At 44.3% G+C, this 20,147-nt stretch overlaps 1 protein-coding gene across 3 annotated transcripts in view; it reads left to right on the top strand.

Annotated features, from left to right (window-relative positions):
• The window catches only part of CAB39L (calcium binding protein 39 like), a 66,327-nt gene extending 50,025 nt beyond the window's left edge, over positions 1-16,302 (top strand). For all 3 annotated transcript variants that reach the window (XM_082484281.1, XM_082484279.1, XM_082484280.1), the window contains exons 5-9: positions 483-651; positions 4,234-4,293; positions 5,868-5,933; positions 6,965-7,108; positions 14,422-16,302. In XM_082484281.1, the coding sequence (XP_082340407.1) occupies positions 483-651; positions 4,234-4,293; positions 5,868-5,933; positions 6,965-7,108; positions 14,422-14,601 (619 nt within the window). In that variant the 3' untranslated portion in view covers positions 14,602-16,302. The remainder of the gene's footprint in view (positions 1-482; positions 652-4,233; positions 4,294-5,867; positions 5,934-6,964; positions 7,109-14,421) is intronic.
• Positions 16,303-20,147: the final 3,845 nt, after the last annotated feature.

Genomic DNA, 20,147 nt, shown 5'->3' with positions numbered 1-20,147 from the left:
AGAGCAACATTCTCTAGAAGAGGCGTGGGAGGTGATGGATGGTCATGAGGTGTTCTATTTTTCTTGGATAAACTGAGGAGCTCAGAATTAAATCTGAAAAGGAAGATTGTTATATTGTATGGGCTTTGCTTTCTCATAAATCTAAAAGGGTGAAGGAGCTCTGCTGAAAAGTTACGCACTCCCCACGGTCTTACCGCAGAGAGGAGGTGCAATGCACATATACACCGAAATGCATTTTGGCTTGCGAAGGCAGAGGTTTGCGATGGGAAACACAGGCAGCCTTATCTGTGCGTCTGCTCCTTAGCTTTGGGCTGAGGTCCTGAAGCTGGGTACGGTGCTCTGGCTAGGAGCTGCCGTCCGTGTGTTGTGTTCCCTCTGGCACATGCGTTTCCTATGCTACAACGGTCCCCCTTGCTAGAAAAGTTCCCATTTATCTTTGTTGTTCTACGTTTTGATCTTTTCTGTTTCTTTTCCTTCTTCAGATATGAATCCCCAAATATTGCCTTACGCTGTGGAATTATGCTGAGAGAGTGTATCCGGCATGAACCCTTGGCCAAAATCATACTTTTTTCAGAACAGTTCAGAGACTTTTTTAAATATGTGGAAATGTCAACATTTGATATAGCTTCTGATGCCTTTGCTACATTCAAGGTAAATTAGTCGATACCTGTGTCATAGTATTGTGTCAGAAATGGCACTCCATCAGTAGTCATCACTGAATGCTGTGTTGCCTTTACACTGGGTGGCTTTTTTACTGTTCAGTTAAGGATAAAATTAATCCTTGATCTGTTTGTAATAGGATTCACAACGGTGGTCAAGTCTGCAAAGAATCTTTAATTCAATACAGATTTACATTTCACTAATGTTTTGCATCTTGATAACCCAGGGCCTTTTATGCAACCATTTAAAACTCAAATTAATCACGTATTGTGTATAGTTCTTGTAAAATGCATAACCTTTTTCTCTCCCTCCCTTGCCCTGGAGACAAAACCACTACCCATCATGACCGCAACCAGTAAACAGGAGGAGTCATTTAAAATTCACTTTTAAAATCCTCTAATTTTTGCTGGCCCTTCTGAGGTTGGCAGTCAGGTTTAGACTAATGCTGTGCCCACTGATTATTTTACAACTTTTTGTATGCTTGCTTTTGTGACCCATGGATCAGTGTAAGGACTGTACTGCTTTGAGCTAAGTAGGTGAAAGCACTGCATAGACACTGTAGAGAGTCTCTGTGTTGTATTAAAAATGAAACTGGGTGAAGCCTGCCAAATTTCTTGGAGCTTGTATGTGACCATCATCTTGCCTTCTAGGTGCAATAGTCTTCTATAGACCTTCAAGGTCTTTGAGCAAAATGTGGTGCCTATCAGCTTAATGTACAGGGAAGATTAGTCTATTTATGAAAAATAATTTAAGAAAGCTGGGGAAAATTCTTTTCAGGTAAAGACTCTTCTAAATATAGATTAGCTTCTCTTTTCTTCTATCAGTGGGTTGCTTGCTGTCATAGAAACACGTTGTTCATTCTTTCTTCTCAAAGCTAATTAGAAACATGAGTAGATAGACCTTAGGAATAACTGTAAGGAATGTTAAGAGTTCAGCTCAGTGATTCAATGCATACTGAAACCCGGCCTCAGTTTTTACTAACCTACTGAATGGGGTAAAGATTTACATAATGAAGAATTTGTCAGTAATGAGTTGAGCAGGATGACCACTTCAAACACCCGTCAATCAATAACAGCATCTTTCGATTATTTTAAGTTGCACTGTCATTGTATTCATTAGGTAAATGTTATGAAAGTGGAAGGAGCACAGAAATACTGACAAGTAAAGATACATGTGTACGACTGTATAAAAATGCAGCTGAGATATTTAAATCCTCTGTCTCTGGCATTTTACCCTATGCTCAGAAGAGTATTTGTCTCTGGTCAGAAAAAGCGCTCCTGGGCTCTGTTTCCAACTTGGCAGAAGAGATTTGCATCTTTTGCCCAGGTCCTGCTTTGAGGACAACAGCAGAGCATGTAGTTGGTGATGGACAGTCTTCACCTCAACCAGGGGTCCAGATGGGGACAAAGGGCAGTTAGCTGTGGCAAGGACCACAGACTGCTGCAACCCTCCCCAAAAAAGAGGGATTGATGTTGTTCATGGATCTACAGCTGTGGAACTTACTTCTGTCCCCTGTGATCTGAGTGTATTTTTAGCAAGATTTAAAAATAGGATTTTACATCCTCACGTGCAGTGAAAAGAGAGGAGTATGAGGGCAGTTCATCCTCTGACATAGGTCAGAAATCACCTTTTAAAATGCTTGGGGAAAATCTATAAACTGCATTTTTTAAAAACTGCCATTTATTTTAAATTGCCTGACTCAATACCCGGTCAGTTCTGGAAATAAACCAGCTGTTCACCTCGTCTCCTATTTGCCTCTTACTCTGAATAGCTGGAACAACAAGTGATCTGGAAGCTACTGAATCATGAAATATGGAGCTACCTTGGTTCTAATACTGTAAAAATAAGTGCTACGAGTGCTTGCTGGCTGGATTACTGAAGTCGTGTTTTCAGTTCTGTTTCCATCTTGTTGGGTTTGTAGTGTTGCCACCAGGGTGTCTGGTTCAGAGCTGAAAGCCTTGGATAGTCTATGCACCAGAGGAGGGCTTAATTAAATGTGCATTAAAGTCTGAGGATATTTATAGTAGGGAAGTATTGAAATTTTTGATGATCTGGAGATGTACTTCTTAATTAAATTCAGCCAGGTGCACTGCAGAGAGGAAACAGAGCTGCTAAAAACGCAGAGGAAAACTGCTTGTATTTAGAGATACAGCAGTTGGAAAGAGCACTGATTGAATACTGGTGCTCCACGCGCTCTCTCATGATTTTGTATGAAAAACTCATTTTCGATTCTATTCCATTTGTGCCCCCTATTGAAAAATGTTGTACTTGCCTCTGAAGTGCCCTGCATAAAAGCTTGTGAATCACATTTGTTGCACTCAGCCTCTTAAACTGCTATCATTGCAGTCCTGCTAAATAAAGGAATGTGTTAAAAACATGTACTGGATTTTATAGCACTCTGCTTTCTTCTTATAACTGATGGTAAAAATAAATTAAAGGATTAGTATGTAAAGGATTTCTTTTATTTGTGATGCTGTAGAGGATGTGTCTGTGCATCTGCTTCAGCTACTCATCAGCTTCAGTCTCTGACTGTGGGTAAGGAAACCAAGGAAAAGATGATGAAAAAGATAGCAACTGATTAACTGAAAAAATATCGACTTGAATGGACTTCATCAGGCATTTATTGTGATCAGCGTTATTTTTTAAAGGAGGGAATAAGATAAAAATGAAACTTAAATGCGTCAAACTGGCCACTTCATTTCACGGCTATTCATCTGTTAAAGAGACTTGATTTTTTCTGGAGCTGAACATTTGCATCTCTGTCATTGAGCACCATGTTCCCATTCTACGGGAGAGGTTGCTTTAATTTAAATTTGAATGAGTTGGCCTTTTAGGATGGGGTGCCTCCTATGAAGCTTCAGCTGTCTTAAAGGTCTGCTACTGCTTGTGTCAGTAAGTCCACTTTGAGCAGAAAACTGGCCACAGAAGAAATTCATGTCCCCTACCCGAGACCCATTTCTGAGGATGGAGTAGCTGTGGAGGGAGCCTGGATGGTTAGCTTAGATTAGTGCCTAACTTTTAGGCTTTAAATAAATAAATGTATATATATACAGTGGTTGAATTTGAGTCTGCCTTGTTGTATTCGTTGGAGATGAGCGATAGCAATTGATCAAACAGCATAATTTTCCAGCTGTGGGGTAGCATGCAGATCACTTGTTAATTTCTCCCCATCTGGACCCCTGCTCGGGGTGAAGACTGAAAATCACTTGTGGCTTTGGGACCATAGCCGATCCCTCTGTAAAGGTTAATTTACTTTCTTCCTTCCCCCCACCCCAGTTTATTGTAAGTACTGTGCATGATGACTTTAAGAAAAGGTGGGAGTGGAAAGGAATATAAAGAGCGAGTGTTAGAATAGTTTTTTATATTGATTCTGTGAGCATTCACTGAATTCTCCTTAAAATCCCAATAAACACACAATGCAGTTTTGGTTTTAAATGCTTTTGGTCTATAGAAATCATGTTGTAAATACCTTCTAAAAGATGACCCGGTAAAAAATGCTAAAATAAATTTGAGAATCACGGGACAATCAAATGAGCATGCTTTCTCAGGTAATCTTTCTCTATTCTTCCCCAGGACCTGTTAACGCGACACAAATTGTTGGTAGCAGAATTTCTGGAACAAAATTATGATGCGGTAAGTGTAAATGAATGAACAATTTTTATAAAATCTGTTCGTGCTTAGCTGGAGAAGGTACACTTTCGGTAGCGAAGGGTTTCATGCTTCGTATCAAACAGTCACATAGGACTGCAAAACTAAACATTGCTTTTACTAAAGCAGAATCCTCACGTGGCGTTTGAAATACAGGTACCCCCTCTGCACACACGTGGGGACATGCGCCAAGGTTTCAGGAGCACTCATAGTTTAAAGGCAAGTTTTGCTCCTCTTTGCAGGCATCGCATCTCCTTGTATGTGAACAGAACTGTCAACTTTGTATGTGAACAGAACTGTCAACTTTGTATGTAAAGAGATCATGGGGGAAAAAAGCGTGTGCATTTTTAAAGAGTTTTGTGATATTCCAGCACTCATAGGGCCATACCGGTGTCATAGATAATACTTTGGGACCGAGGAGAAGAGTTACTGGAAGAAGTTTTAGCATTGCTGGAAATTATATGTACCTCACTGGGGACTGAGGTATGAGTATTCCTCTTACCATCCTAAGGCAATTAGTCCCTTGGTTTTCTGCCATTCTTCACTTTGATTTTTTGGCTCAGTTTTGAACCAAATGCGGGTCAGAAAAATTCCATTGGAATCAACTAAAATTGGACTGATATGGATCATGGAATTAAACTACGGGTTATGTTCTTGTGTTACCTGAAGTATTCTTTATTTCATTGCCAAAGTGAAAAGGCTGAAGACTATTTCTTTCATTCTAGAGTTACCAAGAAGGTTATATAAAGATATTGCTGAGTCACAAATGCAGCTTAACTGGAGCAAAATTAGTGTCTCTGCTGATCTTTTCTCTTAGTACTGAAGCACTGCATTGGAACAGTCCTGTTCTACCTTTATTTGACATTTAAAATTTTAAGTATGAATTGTGGCAGCGAGCATTTTGTTAGATGATTCTCGGACAGCAGCGTTGGGGTTTATTGCTTGTTTGGTAGATGGGTTGAACATATCGCAGCCTTCTCTCTCAGTCTTCTTGACCACAAGATTCCCTTGGCCCGATCCCGCAAAAGCCAGCACGCACTGGACTCCTAGTGACCCTCGTTGGGCAAGCAGCTTTAATGAGCTGCTCAAGGCAGGTGGCACCTCACAAAAGGCGTTTCTGGCATACGCCAGAATGGGATGCACTGTCACCAGTTTGGGATATTGCGTTAAATCACAAAGCAAGTCGTGACCATGATATGAGTGAGTGGACGTTACATGCAGGACCCATGTGTCCTGGCAGCAGCTTCACTCTCCTGTAAGAGAAGGCTGTACAGGCACTGGCTTACTTCTGTCCTAGTTGGCTCACACCAGCTCCTGTTATATCCAGTCCTTATGTGGTATCCCTCTTTGCAGTATTTGGAAGAGGAGTGTTCCTGGGCATTAATTCACTGCGTGATACCCAGCCAAGAAAAAAGGCCATGAGATCTGGGCCTGGCACGGCAGTGAAGTGTTAGAGGGCGGCACTGCTGTGGCCTCTACTGCTCCTCTGGGGTGAGAAGGATCAGGAGGAGGAAGGACGGACATGAATCAAATGCATTTGTGTTTTCTTGTTACTCTAGATCTTTGAGGATTATGAAAAACTCCTTCACTCTGAGAATTACGTAACAAAGAGACAATCTTTGAAGGTAAAGTAAAGTTTCTCAGCGCTTTCCTTCTAAATTTGAACTCCACATTATGCAGAATATCAAGATGCATGTATGGCAACGGAGCGGCCACATACTTTCTAACAAAAAAGAAATGAGTGCTTGAGGAGCAGTCAGGCTTCAAACACTTGCAGTCTTTGAGATGCCTATGGAGGAAAGGGATCAGAGGATTGGGCTCTCTTAGCCGCTCTGTGAATAAATGCCAGATTTTTATGTATGAAACACATGAGTTGCTGTTCCTGAATTAATGATGGGGGGCCAGGCCTTGGGAACAGCTGATTTTGCGTATTTTAAGAGGCATTTGAAAGGATTCCAGTGTGCAACCGTGTCACACATTGCTCTTTCTCCCATTTGCTTTCCCATTCCTCCCTTCCTTTCCTTTTCCAGTATGTTGCATCCCATTTCCAGTTAAGAGTAGAGATATTGTAGGCTAAGCCTTGCTTCACTCTTATAATGCACAATAGCTCGCTGTGAATTTTCTTCCCTGGATCTCTGGTGAAGCATTGGGCCATTTCTATGGAACCAGCACTATCATTTTTCCCCTCACCTCAAATCTATACTTTGGTTCAGAACATGGGTTAAAATGAACTTGAGAGTAATGTGAACTTGAGAGTCTCTGTCTGGTGCTGCTTGCTGCTACAGCACCGAGTCTCACGTGACCTGCAGATGGGACCAGATAGGCGTGTTAATGTAACATCCGAATGAAATTAAGGTGTCTTTGTGGGACAGCTGCACTACACTTGCTTCTGTCCCTTCTGTCCCAGCTGGCTCACACCAGCTTCTATTACACCCAGCCCATATGTGGGATCCCTCTCTGTAGTATTTAGAAGATGGGTATTACTGGGCATTAAGCAACTCGCTGCATGATAACAAGTCTAGTTACTTTTTTTCTAAAGGTAGGGGCATTGAAACCTCTCAGGCAAGCATTAAAATATGTTGCTGCTTTCTTTACATTCAAAAATAATGTGGTGGACTGAAAGACCTGTGGGGTTTTTTTTTAATTGTCTCTATAGCTGCTGGGTGAATTGATTCTGGACCGACACAACTTTGCCATCATGACAAAATACATCAGCAAACCAGAAAATCTGAAGCTGATGATGAACTTGCTGCGAGATAAAAGCCCCAACATTCAGTTTGAAGCATTCCACGTGTTCAAGGTGAGCTAGTCCGAGCGGTAGAGGTGGCAGACTTTCTCTTTTCCTCATAAAAGCGTCTTTCAAGGTGGGCAAGAGAAAGCCCAGAAAATTAAGGCAAAGGTTGGCGTTTACAGTCACTTCCAGTATTTGAGAATGCCTTAACTGAAAACTTTTCTATCACTCAGCCTCTGATTTCTGTTTGCCTTCCTTCAGGTGAGATCTAAAGCAGCATCATTTTGGTTTGGGCTGAGGGTAGTCAATCAAGTAGCAATGAGGTGGATGCTACAGGTAACAAAACACACAGCTTCTAGATCATATCTGGGGTACCTTCCCTCAACTCTTAAGTCATTTTACCATGTGATTCTGGGCAAACATTAAAAAAAAAAAGCCATAAAACTCTACATTAAAACCAAAAGTAGATGGGGCTAGCGCTGTGCATCAGTACAAACACAATTTGCTTTTAAAGGTATTAAAAAGATTTGGTAAATCTGAGCTTGAAATGAGTTTAATCCTTCCGTCCTTTTGCAGTGATCATTAATGCAGTCTTAAACAATTACCAGAGCCAACCAGTGGTCCTTTTTTCATTATGATTAATGTTAATAAGTGAAAAGTTTACCGTTTTCCTATCAAAAAAGTTCTCTGCTCTGGGATAGAGGGTGAGTTGGATTGTTATTATGCAAAACTACCTTTAATTTGGAATGAGCACATAAATTCCAAGCTATGTAAATAGAGTTGTTAATGGTTTTTCAGAAGAGGAATATTAAGCCTGTAAGGATATCCTTCGCCAAGATGGTTAAGAAAGATACCAGATCACACCAAAAGGCATGCTATTGCGAAAAGATTACATCACCCTCCACAAATTCAGGGTGACTTGTTGGGTTTTGTACTTCTGGCATTTCTGCTTTGGAAAAAAGCTTTCAGATCTTCAGTATGGAGGCTTAGAGGATGTGCAGCGTCTCCAAAAAGCTTTTCGTTTCCAAAAAAAAAAAAAAAGCTTCAAGGAGGATTAAAAAAAAAAAATTTCCCTCCCTGAAATAAGCGGCTTGGTAAGCTGTTCCCTTGCTGACTTCCTCCATAGTCAGCTGAACGACTGTGAGTAACTTCTACTCCTCCTCCTTATCAGGAGGTATGTGGCTCCAAGATAAGAGAGCAGTCAGGCTTCAAACACTTGCAGTCTTTGAGATGCCTATGGAGGGAAGGGATCAGAGGATTGGGCTCTCTTAGCCGCTCTGTGAATAAATGCCAGATTTTTATGTATGAAACACATGAGTTGCTGTTCCTGAATTAATGATGGGGGGGGCAGGCCTTGGGAACAGCTGATTTTGCTTATTTCAAGAGGCATTTGGAATAACTTGAAAGGATTCCAGTGTGCAACCGTGTCACACATTGCTCTTTCTCCCATTTGCTTTCCCATTCCTCCCTTCCTTTCCTTTTCCAGTATGTTGCAGCTCATTTCCAGTTAAGAGTAGAGATATCGTAGCCTAAGCCTTGCTTTGCTGCTTGTGATTGCTACCACAGGGACATAATGCTGAGGTCTTCAGGTGCCCAGCAAAACAAACGGTCCAGGGTGGTAATGCTGTGTCTCTTCAGTTCAAAGGGCCAAACCCTGTCCCCAGATAGAAACCTCCATGGGATGTTGTTTGTTTTTTGCAGCCGTACCTGTTGGCAGCATTTAAGCGGTGCCATGGTGGGCCTTGTGCTCTCTCACCTGCATAGTGCTCATTGTGGGGAAATTGCAGACTCGGAGCAGAACCTGGTCAGCTGGCAATTGCTCGTTTCTAACCACCAGCAGCACACTAGAGTAACTCTAGAGGTGCGGCAGAGCTTCCCTTTTAGGTCCTCACTGAGGACCTGGGCTAACTGGATGCAGAAGCACTCAGCTTCTCCCTGGTGGGCAGGGTAGTTATAGAGTGTTATAGAAAAATGCGTTGCGAATTAGCTTTGCAGAACAGGTCAGAGAAGAGCGTTTTCCTCTGATTTCACTTCTTAAATGGAATTCTAACTTCTTGAGAACTACTAAAGGAAATCCTTAAATATTTAAGAGAATGGGGGAAAACACTACTGGCTGGTTGTGCCCTGTTCTGCAGCATCCCTGCCTCTCGTTTCTGGCTTAGGGTCCCTCAGCTCAGTTCTCTTGTCAGCTGTAATAATTCCATGCTAATGTAACTGGGAGAGGAATCTTGTCCTCGGCTTTTAATTGCATGAATTTTAAACTGTGCCTGCATTTTTAAATTGTGGAGTCCTGGTTGAAATTACAGTAGGCTAAACGCAGTGATTTGAAATCAAAGGTCTGCGGAGAAGTGGATACTTACTGCTCTGTCTGAGCTGCCAAAAGATTTGGGTTTAAATTACCTGATTTAGATGTTTCCCCAGTTAGCTGCAGTTGAAATGAAAAAGTGCTTGTTTTGTGAGCATCCAGATTCCAACACTCCCATGCCCCAGCTGACCCAAAAAAAAGGCATGTGACTCTTACCTCCCCGAGGCAATTTCTAATTACTGAAGATTCAAAACTCTAAGACAGAGATGAAAATGATGAGCACCTATAGTGCAAAAATATTTTGCAGGAACATTTTGTGGCTGAAAATGCCAGCACCCCTTTAAGCTCTGAGAACATTTCACTCATCCAGGATGCTTTGGGTGGGAAACTGAAAGAGCGTCCACTTGCAGTGCCTCCTTCCATCCTCTGTTGAGGAGACGCTTGATCTTCCTCCTAGCTCCAGCTCCTCTTCCTTTTGCGTGAGCAAAATGGAGCTTCTGCCTTGTGGCACCATCCTAAAGGCCTGCAGCTGCGTGTCCCAGACAATGTATGTATGAAGATTAGCCAGTATTTAATCATTAGGAAAAGCCAACACACCTCACCCCTTTCCTCCTCCTCCATAAATAATCCAACGGGAGTTGTAGGCTTTGAGAGTCACCAGTTCTTCTCTGCATCGATTTCAGTGGAGAGGTCCCAGTCTGGAGCATGCAGGCTTTGAGGACCAAATGTTGGGAAGGGCTCTCCAGCTCCTGTGATGGATTTGTGAGTTACTAGTGGAGGCTCCTTTGAGTTTGGCTGTAGGGGAGAACAAAGCTTTCTGTGAACGTGGTGCAGGTTTTCCTTTGACCTTATGCGTTTACAAATAAAGGCTCTCATCATAAATTTCTCATAAGGGGAACCAACAAGCTCTCTTGGCTTTCACATAAACAATTAGATTATTTTGAGGAAAACACCCAGTAGCGGTGAATTGGGATTATGCAACTTTCTTGTTCTTAAGCAGACATTTAGCAAGATATATTTTACTGTTTAAATCTAAAAATAGAATGGGTACACTGTGTTTTGTGACCTTAGTTTCATTTTTCCATTCTCCATTCTCTTTCATGCACATTACGGAGCTACCTCCTGCAGCTTGCTCTGCAAATGGTCTCACATAATTTGCCCGTACTGACAGTTTCCTTTTGGTATGAAGCTGAAACCACATTTATGGGGATGTGTCCTCTCTGTGTCTTAGCTGGGGAGTTTATAGGTCAAGAAGTGTTCCGTGAAGCACTACACTATAAACAACACGAACAGTAAAGCACTTTTGTGTGCAGTTTCCTGACAGAGCAAGATTGTGTGTGACCCCAGAGTCAGCCTTAAAATACCCAATCCAGGGTATTCAACCTCTGTAATCGCTTTCGCTCTGCTGTAGTCCCAGAGAGTGGTGATGCCTGGTTATTAATTGTACGGAAACAAGGTCAGATTCTCTAACCAAGTGATTTTGCTATTTGTTTGAAGAAATCCAGTGTATGACTTTTAATGGAGAAGAGAGTAACAGTTCCGCTTTGGACAACTTTGGAAGCTTCAGAGTTGATTTTCATTCCAGACCTTTTGCAAATATTCACAAAACAGAACTGTGCTGAAACGGCTATTTTTAGAGTTGTCATTTTAATATGAGTACTCTCTCTATTTTGGTCTCTGTCTTTCTCAGATATCTGAATTAAGTGCTCTAGAATACACAACCTTTCATAATAAAACCACAGGTGAAACAAAGTTCTCTGTGAAGTGTTTTAGCTTCAGTTATACTTCATTTTAGTAGAAGTGTTCCAAATAGCATTAATAATGATTTCTATTGTCAGGGATTTATCTCGTCCTCTGGGACATGACAGAGTTTTGAATGTGGGGGGCTCTTTTATAAGTAAAGCCTCATGGTGGTCCTAATCCTGGGCTTTGTGAACCTGATTAGTTGATACTGGCAGAACTGATTCTGTTTGCTTAGCCGAAGTATTGAATAACATTTCAGGAATTTTCTGGTCCTTTAACATTCTGTCTTTACGAGTCCCTGTTGACACTGAGCAAGACTGGCAGTCAAGATGATCTTTGTTTGAATGTTCAGTTTGACAGTATTGCAAGGGGAAGATTATAATCTAGAAATAATCGAGCAGGAAGATAAACAGGATGTGATGTCTTCTATTAAACTAAGTTCTTTAATTATTTGCTGTGGTAGTACTAGTTTTAGGACCAATATGAAATGCTGGTATTTACTAGGTTTACCACTAAAACTTTCCAGCTCTGTTTGCAGACTGGATAGCTTTTACAAGAACAATGTTTTAGATTTCTTCATTCTGAGAGTCAGCCTTCAGTTATCTTTGTGAGGCCTAATATTCGTTGAAGGAAGATATTCAGCACTTTAAGGTCAGGCCTTCTTTAATGGATGTTGTTTGCACCATAATTAGGTTGTTTCTGTGGGTCCTGTCAGTGTAGTTGATGGTTTTCTTCTGGTCACAAAGGGGGAACTGAACGTCAAAATTAAAAACTTTTAATGAAGATCCATAGTGGTTATGTTCCTCATCCCTGGCCATAGGCGTACATACTGCTTTTTTCAAAGGAAGCTTGTCCAGGTGACTGGGAGCTTATCACAGTACAAATCCTGGAAGTATCCAGCCTCCATCAGCGTGGTGTCCTGCTGTAGGTCAGCACGCGGGGAGCTGCATCGTGGGGCTGCTCGAGCTGAGAGCGGCAACTGCCACAGTCTCAGCCAGAGCCAAATGTTCATACCCACGAGATTTCAGGATTAGTGTTCCCTAGGTAAGGCACAGACTGGAAAGCTGTAAAGTACATTCAGTAGTGATTTATACCCCCAAACCCTTTATTTCTCATATGGGGAACCAACACATCAATAGCAGCATATCAAAGCTATTTGCAAGGGAAGGGATATTGCTTTCAGATGTTGCAGGCAGCGACAGAACAATCAGCTATCGACAGTCCATCAAGTGTAGGGAGAGCTCTGAAGTGGCTTTCCAACCCACTGATAAGACGTGTCCCTGGTAAGATATTGCACTGTGAGTGCTTGGAGCATCACGCAGGAAAGATGTTATTTTAGGGGGGCTGCTCTGAAGGTAACCCTGGGAGCTGGGGCTGTTGGTGCTACCCTTGGGAAGTTTTAGGTGGCCAGTAGGCATAAAAAGAAATTATTTGGTATTACAGCTCAAGGTATTCTGAAAAAGGTGATGTGGAGGCCTGTGCAAAGAGGGTGTGAGTAACTGTAGATATTATACTGTCACAGGGACCACAGTCTGGCCATGAAATCAAGGAAAACGTAAAAGACTTGGGCCTGGGAGCGTTCATTCAGCATGGCAGAGGCCGCAGCTCTTTCCCCAGAGGAAAATATACCTTGAAGCAGGGACTCCTAGGAGCCACCTGAGGAGAAGGGATCCAGAGAAGACAAAAGTATAGGCAGGGATTAGGGCTCTTATGGCATCAGGATGCTGGGGTTTGAGATGAGATACTTTCCTTCACCTTCGTGGAATAAAAAAAAATATAGTCTTACCTCCCTGTCTGGCCAGAAGTACTTAGCGTGGCACTGTTGATGTGTGCTGAGCCCCGTTCCTTCCCCAAATTCCCCACTGTGGCATTTTCAACACCACTTGTATAACATCCTCTAACTGGGACATACAAAGCCTAACGATGGGTGCAGACTGAATCCCATCCCAGGCTTTACCAGGTGTTGTTTCTGGGGGCAAGGGGCTCTAACGTAGCCCCCCAGAGGGTGTGTGCATGTTCCTCATCACGTAACATGGCAGCTCCCTGCGCAGCTGGACATGGCCTGGGTTTTCACGTGGGCAATCTCAGTGGAGATAAATGGACCTGTAGAAGAGCCCTAGGTCTAGAGCCAGCAGCAAGTGGTGGTGCCGCCTGTGCTTGGCTGGACAACATGCCATTCTGTACTGTCAGATGTTTGTTTTCATTCTGGTTTGAACAGGCTTGGAGGGAAACTGGACGTTTTCCAGTCCTGTCCATCCTTAATTTCTTCTCGTCGGGTAGAGAATAGCTCAAGTTATTTATGTTGTTGCGCAAGCGCTCGGGCAGTGTTTTGTTGACCAGCCATGGTAACCTCAGTGGCAAGCCAGATGTGGGACCTTCCCCCGGGGTGGCTGGGGGTGTGCTGCGTGTGTGTTCCCACCACCCTGTCTGCTCCCCGTGACTGATGTCCGCAGCGCCCGCATCTCCACAGCATCCTGAGGTCCCGGCGAAGAGGTTGTCACCGATGGACTTTACAATTGGCCTTAAGTTTCCTGTCATCAGCTGGCACCTAAAGCAGAGAAAATGATAAAGAAACAGTGTTGCAGCATAGGGGGTCGTGTTCAGAGCTGGAAAACTGCGGCTTTAGGCTTTGCAGGAGGAAAAATCAGAGCACGACTAGGCTTATCCTTAAAAACTACTATTTGAGAAGACCCGTCAGCCCACAGTGCTGGGCTGTCTGTGCCAGGTGAGTATCACCTCCCTGCATTGGCACCCTCCTCTGCTTAGCGAGGGCAGTGAATGCAACGTCGCACCACGGTGCTCCTGCTCCTCCTGCTCCTCCTGTTCCTGCTGCTGGAAATTTCCACGCTCCCATGAATGGATTAGGCAGAAGGAAGTGGAGCCTCTGACATATTCTTCCAAACCAAAACAAAGCTGGCAAGTCTAATTTTAGGCCTGGTTTAGTATGGAAATGATATCAATACTGACACAAAGCTTTTCCGTTCTCCTGATAATTAATTTCTGTGTATTTAAGTCTTGCATGTGGAAGAGGCTGAGAATTGATAGCCCACTCCAAACAGCTGCGTTTACAATCAAATGCTTTTATCAACAAAGAGCAAAATTAAAGGGAAGCGATACCCCACGCAGGCAGAGCTTTGCCTCAATTTGCTGTTGAACCAACATGTTTGTAACTCCTCTCTCTGTGCCTTGGGACAAGGTGTGTAGCAGCAGAGTGTCTGCCTGCCAGCCTTCCGCTGACTTGTTAAAAAATACCTTATGGGGATGTTGTGACTGATGTTCCTCTCTCTCTTTCTCTCTCTGTGTCTCCCTCTGCCTGGTTTTGTTTGCATGTTAGGTTTTTGTGGCCAGTCCAAACAAAACACAGCCTATTGTGGAGATCCTGTTGAAAAACCAACCCAAGCTAATTGAGTTTCTGAGCAATTTCCAGAAAGAGAGGACGGATGACGAACAATTCACCGATGAGAAGAACTACCTGATTAAGCAGATCCGAGACTTGAAAAAGCCAACGGCATGAAGAACTCCTCTCGTTTTCCACTGTAGGCATTAATCTCTTTTGTTAAGTTCCTCTGTGTCCCTTAAACACCACGATAGTGCTTGAGAAGGCACAGCAAGTGCCTGGTTTTTATTTTTGTCTTTGTTCCTAGATGTCAAGAGTATAGGGGTTTTACATGAAAACTATAAAACCCCCAAAATCTAGAATAATATATTATTTTTAATCAAGACTATAATTATTTATGTCAGTTTAGACTCTCTCTGTAATAGAAGCTGGTTTGACGGATTCTCATTTGTGCTCAAGAAGAATGAACCTCTTTGCTTAACTTTATCAGCAAACTCAAGCTGTTGGTGGATGCATAGAGTAGGTCTTCTGAGGACTGTAACATTGTTCCTTTGCACCTGTAGTTGTGACTTTGTTCTAGTGCTGCACACACACAAGACTGTGAAAGAGTACGTTTGTCTCTGGAGTTAGCTGCACTTACAGATCGTGTTCTTTAATCAAAACAGTGGGAGATGAAAAAGCAGTAAAGGTCACGTTTTTGCTTTATTTTTGTGTTCTTTCATCTTTTAAGTTTTCTTTTCCCCTAGATCAGAGGTTTTCTATTCAGGGCTAGGGAATGGATGAAGACATCAGCCAGGTGAGCTGTTTCAGCCTGCCTCCCATTTCCCTGTACGAGATCTACCTTGTGCTAGATCACAGGCTATTCCCACCAGCTCCCATGCAGACTGCTGAGGAGCAGCCCCCCAGGTGCCCACGTACCCCCCAATGGGAAGAAGGCAAGAGCAACCCCTCTCCATCAAGGCCCATGCTGTATTGCTGATAAAGTCATCCTGCACCTACCAAAATCAGCAAGAAGTCTCTCCCCAGTTTCAGTGAGAATAATTTTGGGTGGTGGCCAGAGCTATGTGGCTGAATCATGCCAAGCGCTGAGCCCCGGCACCAGTGCGAGGGGAGGGTCCTCGGCATCTTCCCATCCGGATTCAAATCCCGGTTGAGCCGAGTTCAGCAAGGGAATGATGAAATGGCCTCAGCCTGAACCGCGGAGTGGCCTGGTGTCCCCGAGTTTGCAGGTGCTCTCAAAGCTGAGAGCATTTATTGGATACCTAAATCAAGAGTGGGAGGGCATTTAGCAGCTCCGGGCACCGAAGGCTACTTGTAGTCTGGCATTTTCTATCCTTGTTCATCCTGGTGTGAATTCAGGTTCTGCATTGAAGTTGTAGAAGGGGAAATCATTGCACTGTTAATGTTTTAAGTTTAATAAGCTCTGTGGTCCAAACAGTGTTTCCCAGGTGTGTTTGAAGAGTTTTTGGGATGTTTCGTTTTCTAGCGGGAAATTAAAATGTTACTCTGATGCTTTATTAGGAAGTGGAGTTTGAGAGCAGGGAGTGGAAATTTCTTGAATTTTTCTGGACAGCCTAAGTTCTGAGTTTTCCTATTTGTTGTAAGACAGTTATCTAGCTAAAACTTTAGCTAATGCTTCAGATAAAAAGGTGACACTGAATTGTAAAAACAGAACAAGACTTTTTCCTTTATAAAACTCTTGTATATTGGGTTGACTGATACTTTAATTTATGTGCTTTAGAAAAGGGATGAAATGGAACAGATTGTGGACTCTTGGTTTTTTTTCAGATGTCAGATATACACAACAAATGTACATCTTAGTTGCCTGGAATTAAAAAAAAAAGATATTTACAAGCTATTAAAAGCATGATTACTGATCACCCTTTATTTCTATCTCTGTTTGTTTTTTTTTTTTTCCTTGCCTTTCTGGATAGCCAGACTCTGCACAGCGCTAAATTCTTTCTCTCCTTTGCCAACCAGTTTCAGCAGATGGAGAGAGAGAGAGAGAGAGAGAGATGAGCACTCTCCAGAGCTAATGCACTCTGCAAGTATCACATCTGCAGCCCTGGCTGGCAGGGGGCCTAGCAACCCAGGATGCCGCCCAGCTTAGCCGGACTGCGATTTTCACCCCCAGCCCCGTGGGTAGTGCTTGCTATCAGAGGTAGCTTGTGGGTCGATAAAGGACCGTATCCAGAATCGCAGTCCTCAGAGCTGATCATTTAAGTTTGATCCTCTGAGATTTGGAGCCTGAAAGTGAAGGGCGCTTGGCTGTGCGCTGAGCTCCCAGGGTGGGGCTGTCTCCAGGGCTGGATTAGTACAGAGACACACGTCCATTGCCTCAGCCTCTGGAGTCACATGAGAACATCGGGCTTCCAGCCTGCACTTGGAAAAAGTGTCTAATGGTGTGTTGCTGAGAAAAGTCTGCCCTTGACAATGTGAGTGTAACCCATGCAGAGGTGCTCTCATCTGCGTGGTCCGGACACAGAAGAGTGCTTGAAGACATCACAACCTGGCTGTAATATGAGGAGCGAGGTTACACCCACACCCCGGCGTCTGTGTAGGCAGAGATGTGGCAGGCCAACAGGGAACAGAGCGATGGGCCCCATTCCTGCTCCAGTACGAGCAGTCATCAAACCACATGAGTGAGTGGTAAGGAGGGCTTGTGAAAAAGGGGTGTGTGTGCATGTGTGTCTGCAAGAGAGAGGGGAGAAAAAAGGGGTGGCCTTACAGTAAAATGGCATGTGCCAGGCTCCATGCAGCTTATACAAGAAGCCAGTCCTGAAGCAGATATTGCTAACACACCTCAAATTAATTGAGTCTTCCCCAAGCTCAACTTGCTTAGCTGTTTAAAAGAAGCAGCAGCAAAAGAAATGGTGAAGAAGAAATTAAGCACCATAGAAATATTTCACAGCAGGTGGGGACACATCCCTAATTAAATGAAAATGAGGTCTTTTCTGATGCGACTTTGAAATAACAGAAGTCCCAATTTCCTTTGGTGCATACAGTCAAGGTGGTTCTTCTGCCTAAGTGACTGCTCCCACCAGGAACTCACAATTTCTCTGAAATTAGTATCTGGGGGAGCTGTGTGATTATGGGACACAGTTCATTGGAGAACAGGGAAGAAGACTGTAGTCTAGAGAGAGAAAGATGGTGAAGGATGCTTGGGCTGCAGTCTTTCCATTCCAGTCTCCACCCAACATTCAGGAGGTTTTGGATTGTACGAATGAATCATCTCTGCCAAGTTGCGATGTATGATCCTGCACATAAAACCTTATTTGATACAGCAGAGTGAGAGGACTCTTCGAACCATAAGCTTTTGTCCTGGGATTTGGGCAGCTTGTGCTACTAGGAGAAATCTGATTAGAAGTGGCAACAGCTTTCCCTGTCTGTAATGGCATGTGCGCCAGCAGGTGTGAAACCCAGGGGAGGATGCAGGACTCTGGCCTTCAAGAAACATGGGTGTTAAGACCGCTGGAGCCTCTTAATCTGCATGGACCAGGGATAAAATCAGATGAGAACGAAAGAATGACTCGGACCTTGTAATCTAATGATAAAAGCACTCACACGAGGGAGAGAAGATCTGGATCCCATTTGTTGTCCAGTGTGTGCTTTGTTCATGTCTATGAAACTGGAGCAGGACTAAGAAAACCCAGGTCTCTTTCCAAAGGGTCAATAGAGAGGCTTTTTCTCTGAGCCAACAAATGCTTAATTTTTCTGTCTGAAGTAGTTGCGCTTCAGCATTTTGTCGGGAAGGACCTTCCTGTACAACATCTTATGCCTGGCAGCACAGGCTGTTATGAGGCTGAGGGGTTATGGGTTTTGGTCTCCATGACACAAAAGGGAATTGTACCTAGCTCTCCCTCTTTTTGACTAAGCACTCTTGCATAAAAATACATTTCCATGGCCTTCCACTGGTTTTGGACTTGCATTTTGGCACCTGCTACTTTCCCTGCGTGGAGCTCATGCTGCGTTTGCCTTGAGCATCACCCAATGGACTTGTAGACCCTGCCTGCAGCTGAACAGCATCAAGCAACTGAGGGATTATGTAGACCACAAGGATTTGTTGCATTTGCTGCCAAGCAATGAAAGCCCGTTTCATAGCTTTTGTGCTGATGGACCTGAAGCGGCCAGTTACTTTCCTGCCAGAGCAGATAGGTGGTGGAAATTCTGCTGTGCTGCAGTGCCCCTGGGGTCTGAGCAGGAGACACCCAGTACTCACTGATGCTTGGTGATGAATGCAGGCTCCTAAGGGCCTTCACTGCTGGAGCCCAAGTCCTGGAGCTGCTGGTTTATAACAGGGTTTGGTGTAAATGCAGGCCCAACCTCAGGAACTGACACGTTCCCCCTTCCATCCAGCACCTTAACAGAGAGCTCAGGCAGTCTTTCAGAGCAAAATCCAGAGCTCCTCTGTTCAGAGCAAATCCAGAGCTCCTCTCCCACTGAGCGACAAGCCCAGTGAGCTATGGAGTTACTCACTCAGGCCCACTGCACATCTATTCCATACACACGTGTCAAGTGGAACAGCACAGGCTGTTAAGTCTGGGGGTGAGGTGTCCCAGAGCTTCTAGTGGAAGATCCAACCCCATAGCGAGAGAGGCAATCCTGCTGGTGAGAGCTGCTGTGGCCTGGGGAAGAGAAGGAGCTTAAGTCTCTGCCACCCCAGCCCATGCTGAAGGGGAACCTTGCCTCCAGCAAAGGCTGGAATCCCTCATCCTGTGGTATGTGAGGCCACAAGGTAGCAGCAGTCCAAGCCGGCTCTGAGCACGGTTGGTGCTGGGCAGGCAACGTGGGACGAGGCTTAAGGGAAAACCCAGGACAAGGTTAGCAGTTTTGGCTGTGTGGTTCAGCTGTAAGCCAAGCATCTCACAGGGCTGTGACTTGGCATGGCTCCCCCCCAGAGCCCCAGGGAGAGGCAGGCAGTGAGCCCAGCCCTCCTGACTCATGGTCCTGCTCCACAGTGCCTGCCTCGCGCTGGCCCCTCTTTCCAGGAATGTGAAAGGAGGAAAAACAATCAAACAAGCAATCCCTTTCCTACGGCATCAGTTGTGAGTGGCTTTGCAAAGCCACAGTAAAAATAACCTTTTCCACCTCAGGGTGTGTCGCAGCAAGCGGTGGCATGGGGAAGGCCTGTGCCCAGGGTACAGCGCCAGCTCAGCTCTGGCCAAGCCATGGCCAGGGCCAGCCATGCCACAGCGGGGAGGTGGCTCCCCCGAACCCCGACACCCACACCCTATCTGTTCTAGTATTTATTGACTGGTGTACCGGGGACAGGGACAGGTGATGTCCCAGCACACCCTGTGAGACAGCGTTCTGCCTTGCATTGTGCAGCTGAACACTGTAATTTGCCATTGTTACAAGAGCCCCAGGAAATCTTCACACTGCCCTGGGCCATCCATGAGACTGCAGATAGGCCCAGTGTGCGTCCCATGCCATCTCAGCCTCCTCCCTCCAGTGGTTTTGCTCCTTAGTAGGGATGCTCACAGGGCTATGGGGGGTGTGCTTTTCTTCAGATCCTCTACCCCAAGTGCAGATTTGGGAATGAAGCCTCATTGTCCCATGGCCAAATGTCTAACCTATATGTTTTAACTCTCATACCGTGCCAGCAGGCACCTCCAGCATGTTGACGTTTTACAAGTAGTTGGGCACAACAAGCACCTGACCACCAAGGTGACAGGTATGAACAAACTCTTTTGGCTGCACAACAGGTACCAGTCCAGTCACAG

The sequence above is a fragment of the Vanellus vanellus genome, assembly GCF_965231255.1.
Source record: "Vanellus vanellus genome assembly, chromosome: 1".
In the NCBI taxonomy this organism is placed as follows: Eukaryota; Metazoa; Chordata; class Aves; order Charadriiformes; family Charadriidae; genus Vanellus; species Vanellus vanellus.
The sequence above is the reverse complement of the archived record's forward strand: the minus strand, read 5'-3'. Positions and strand labels throughout refer to the sequence as shown.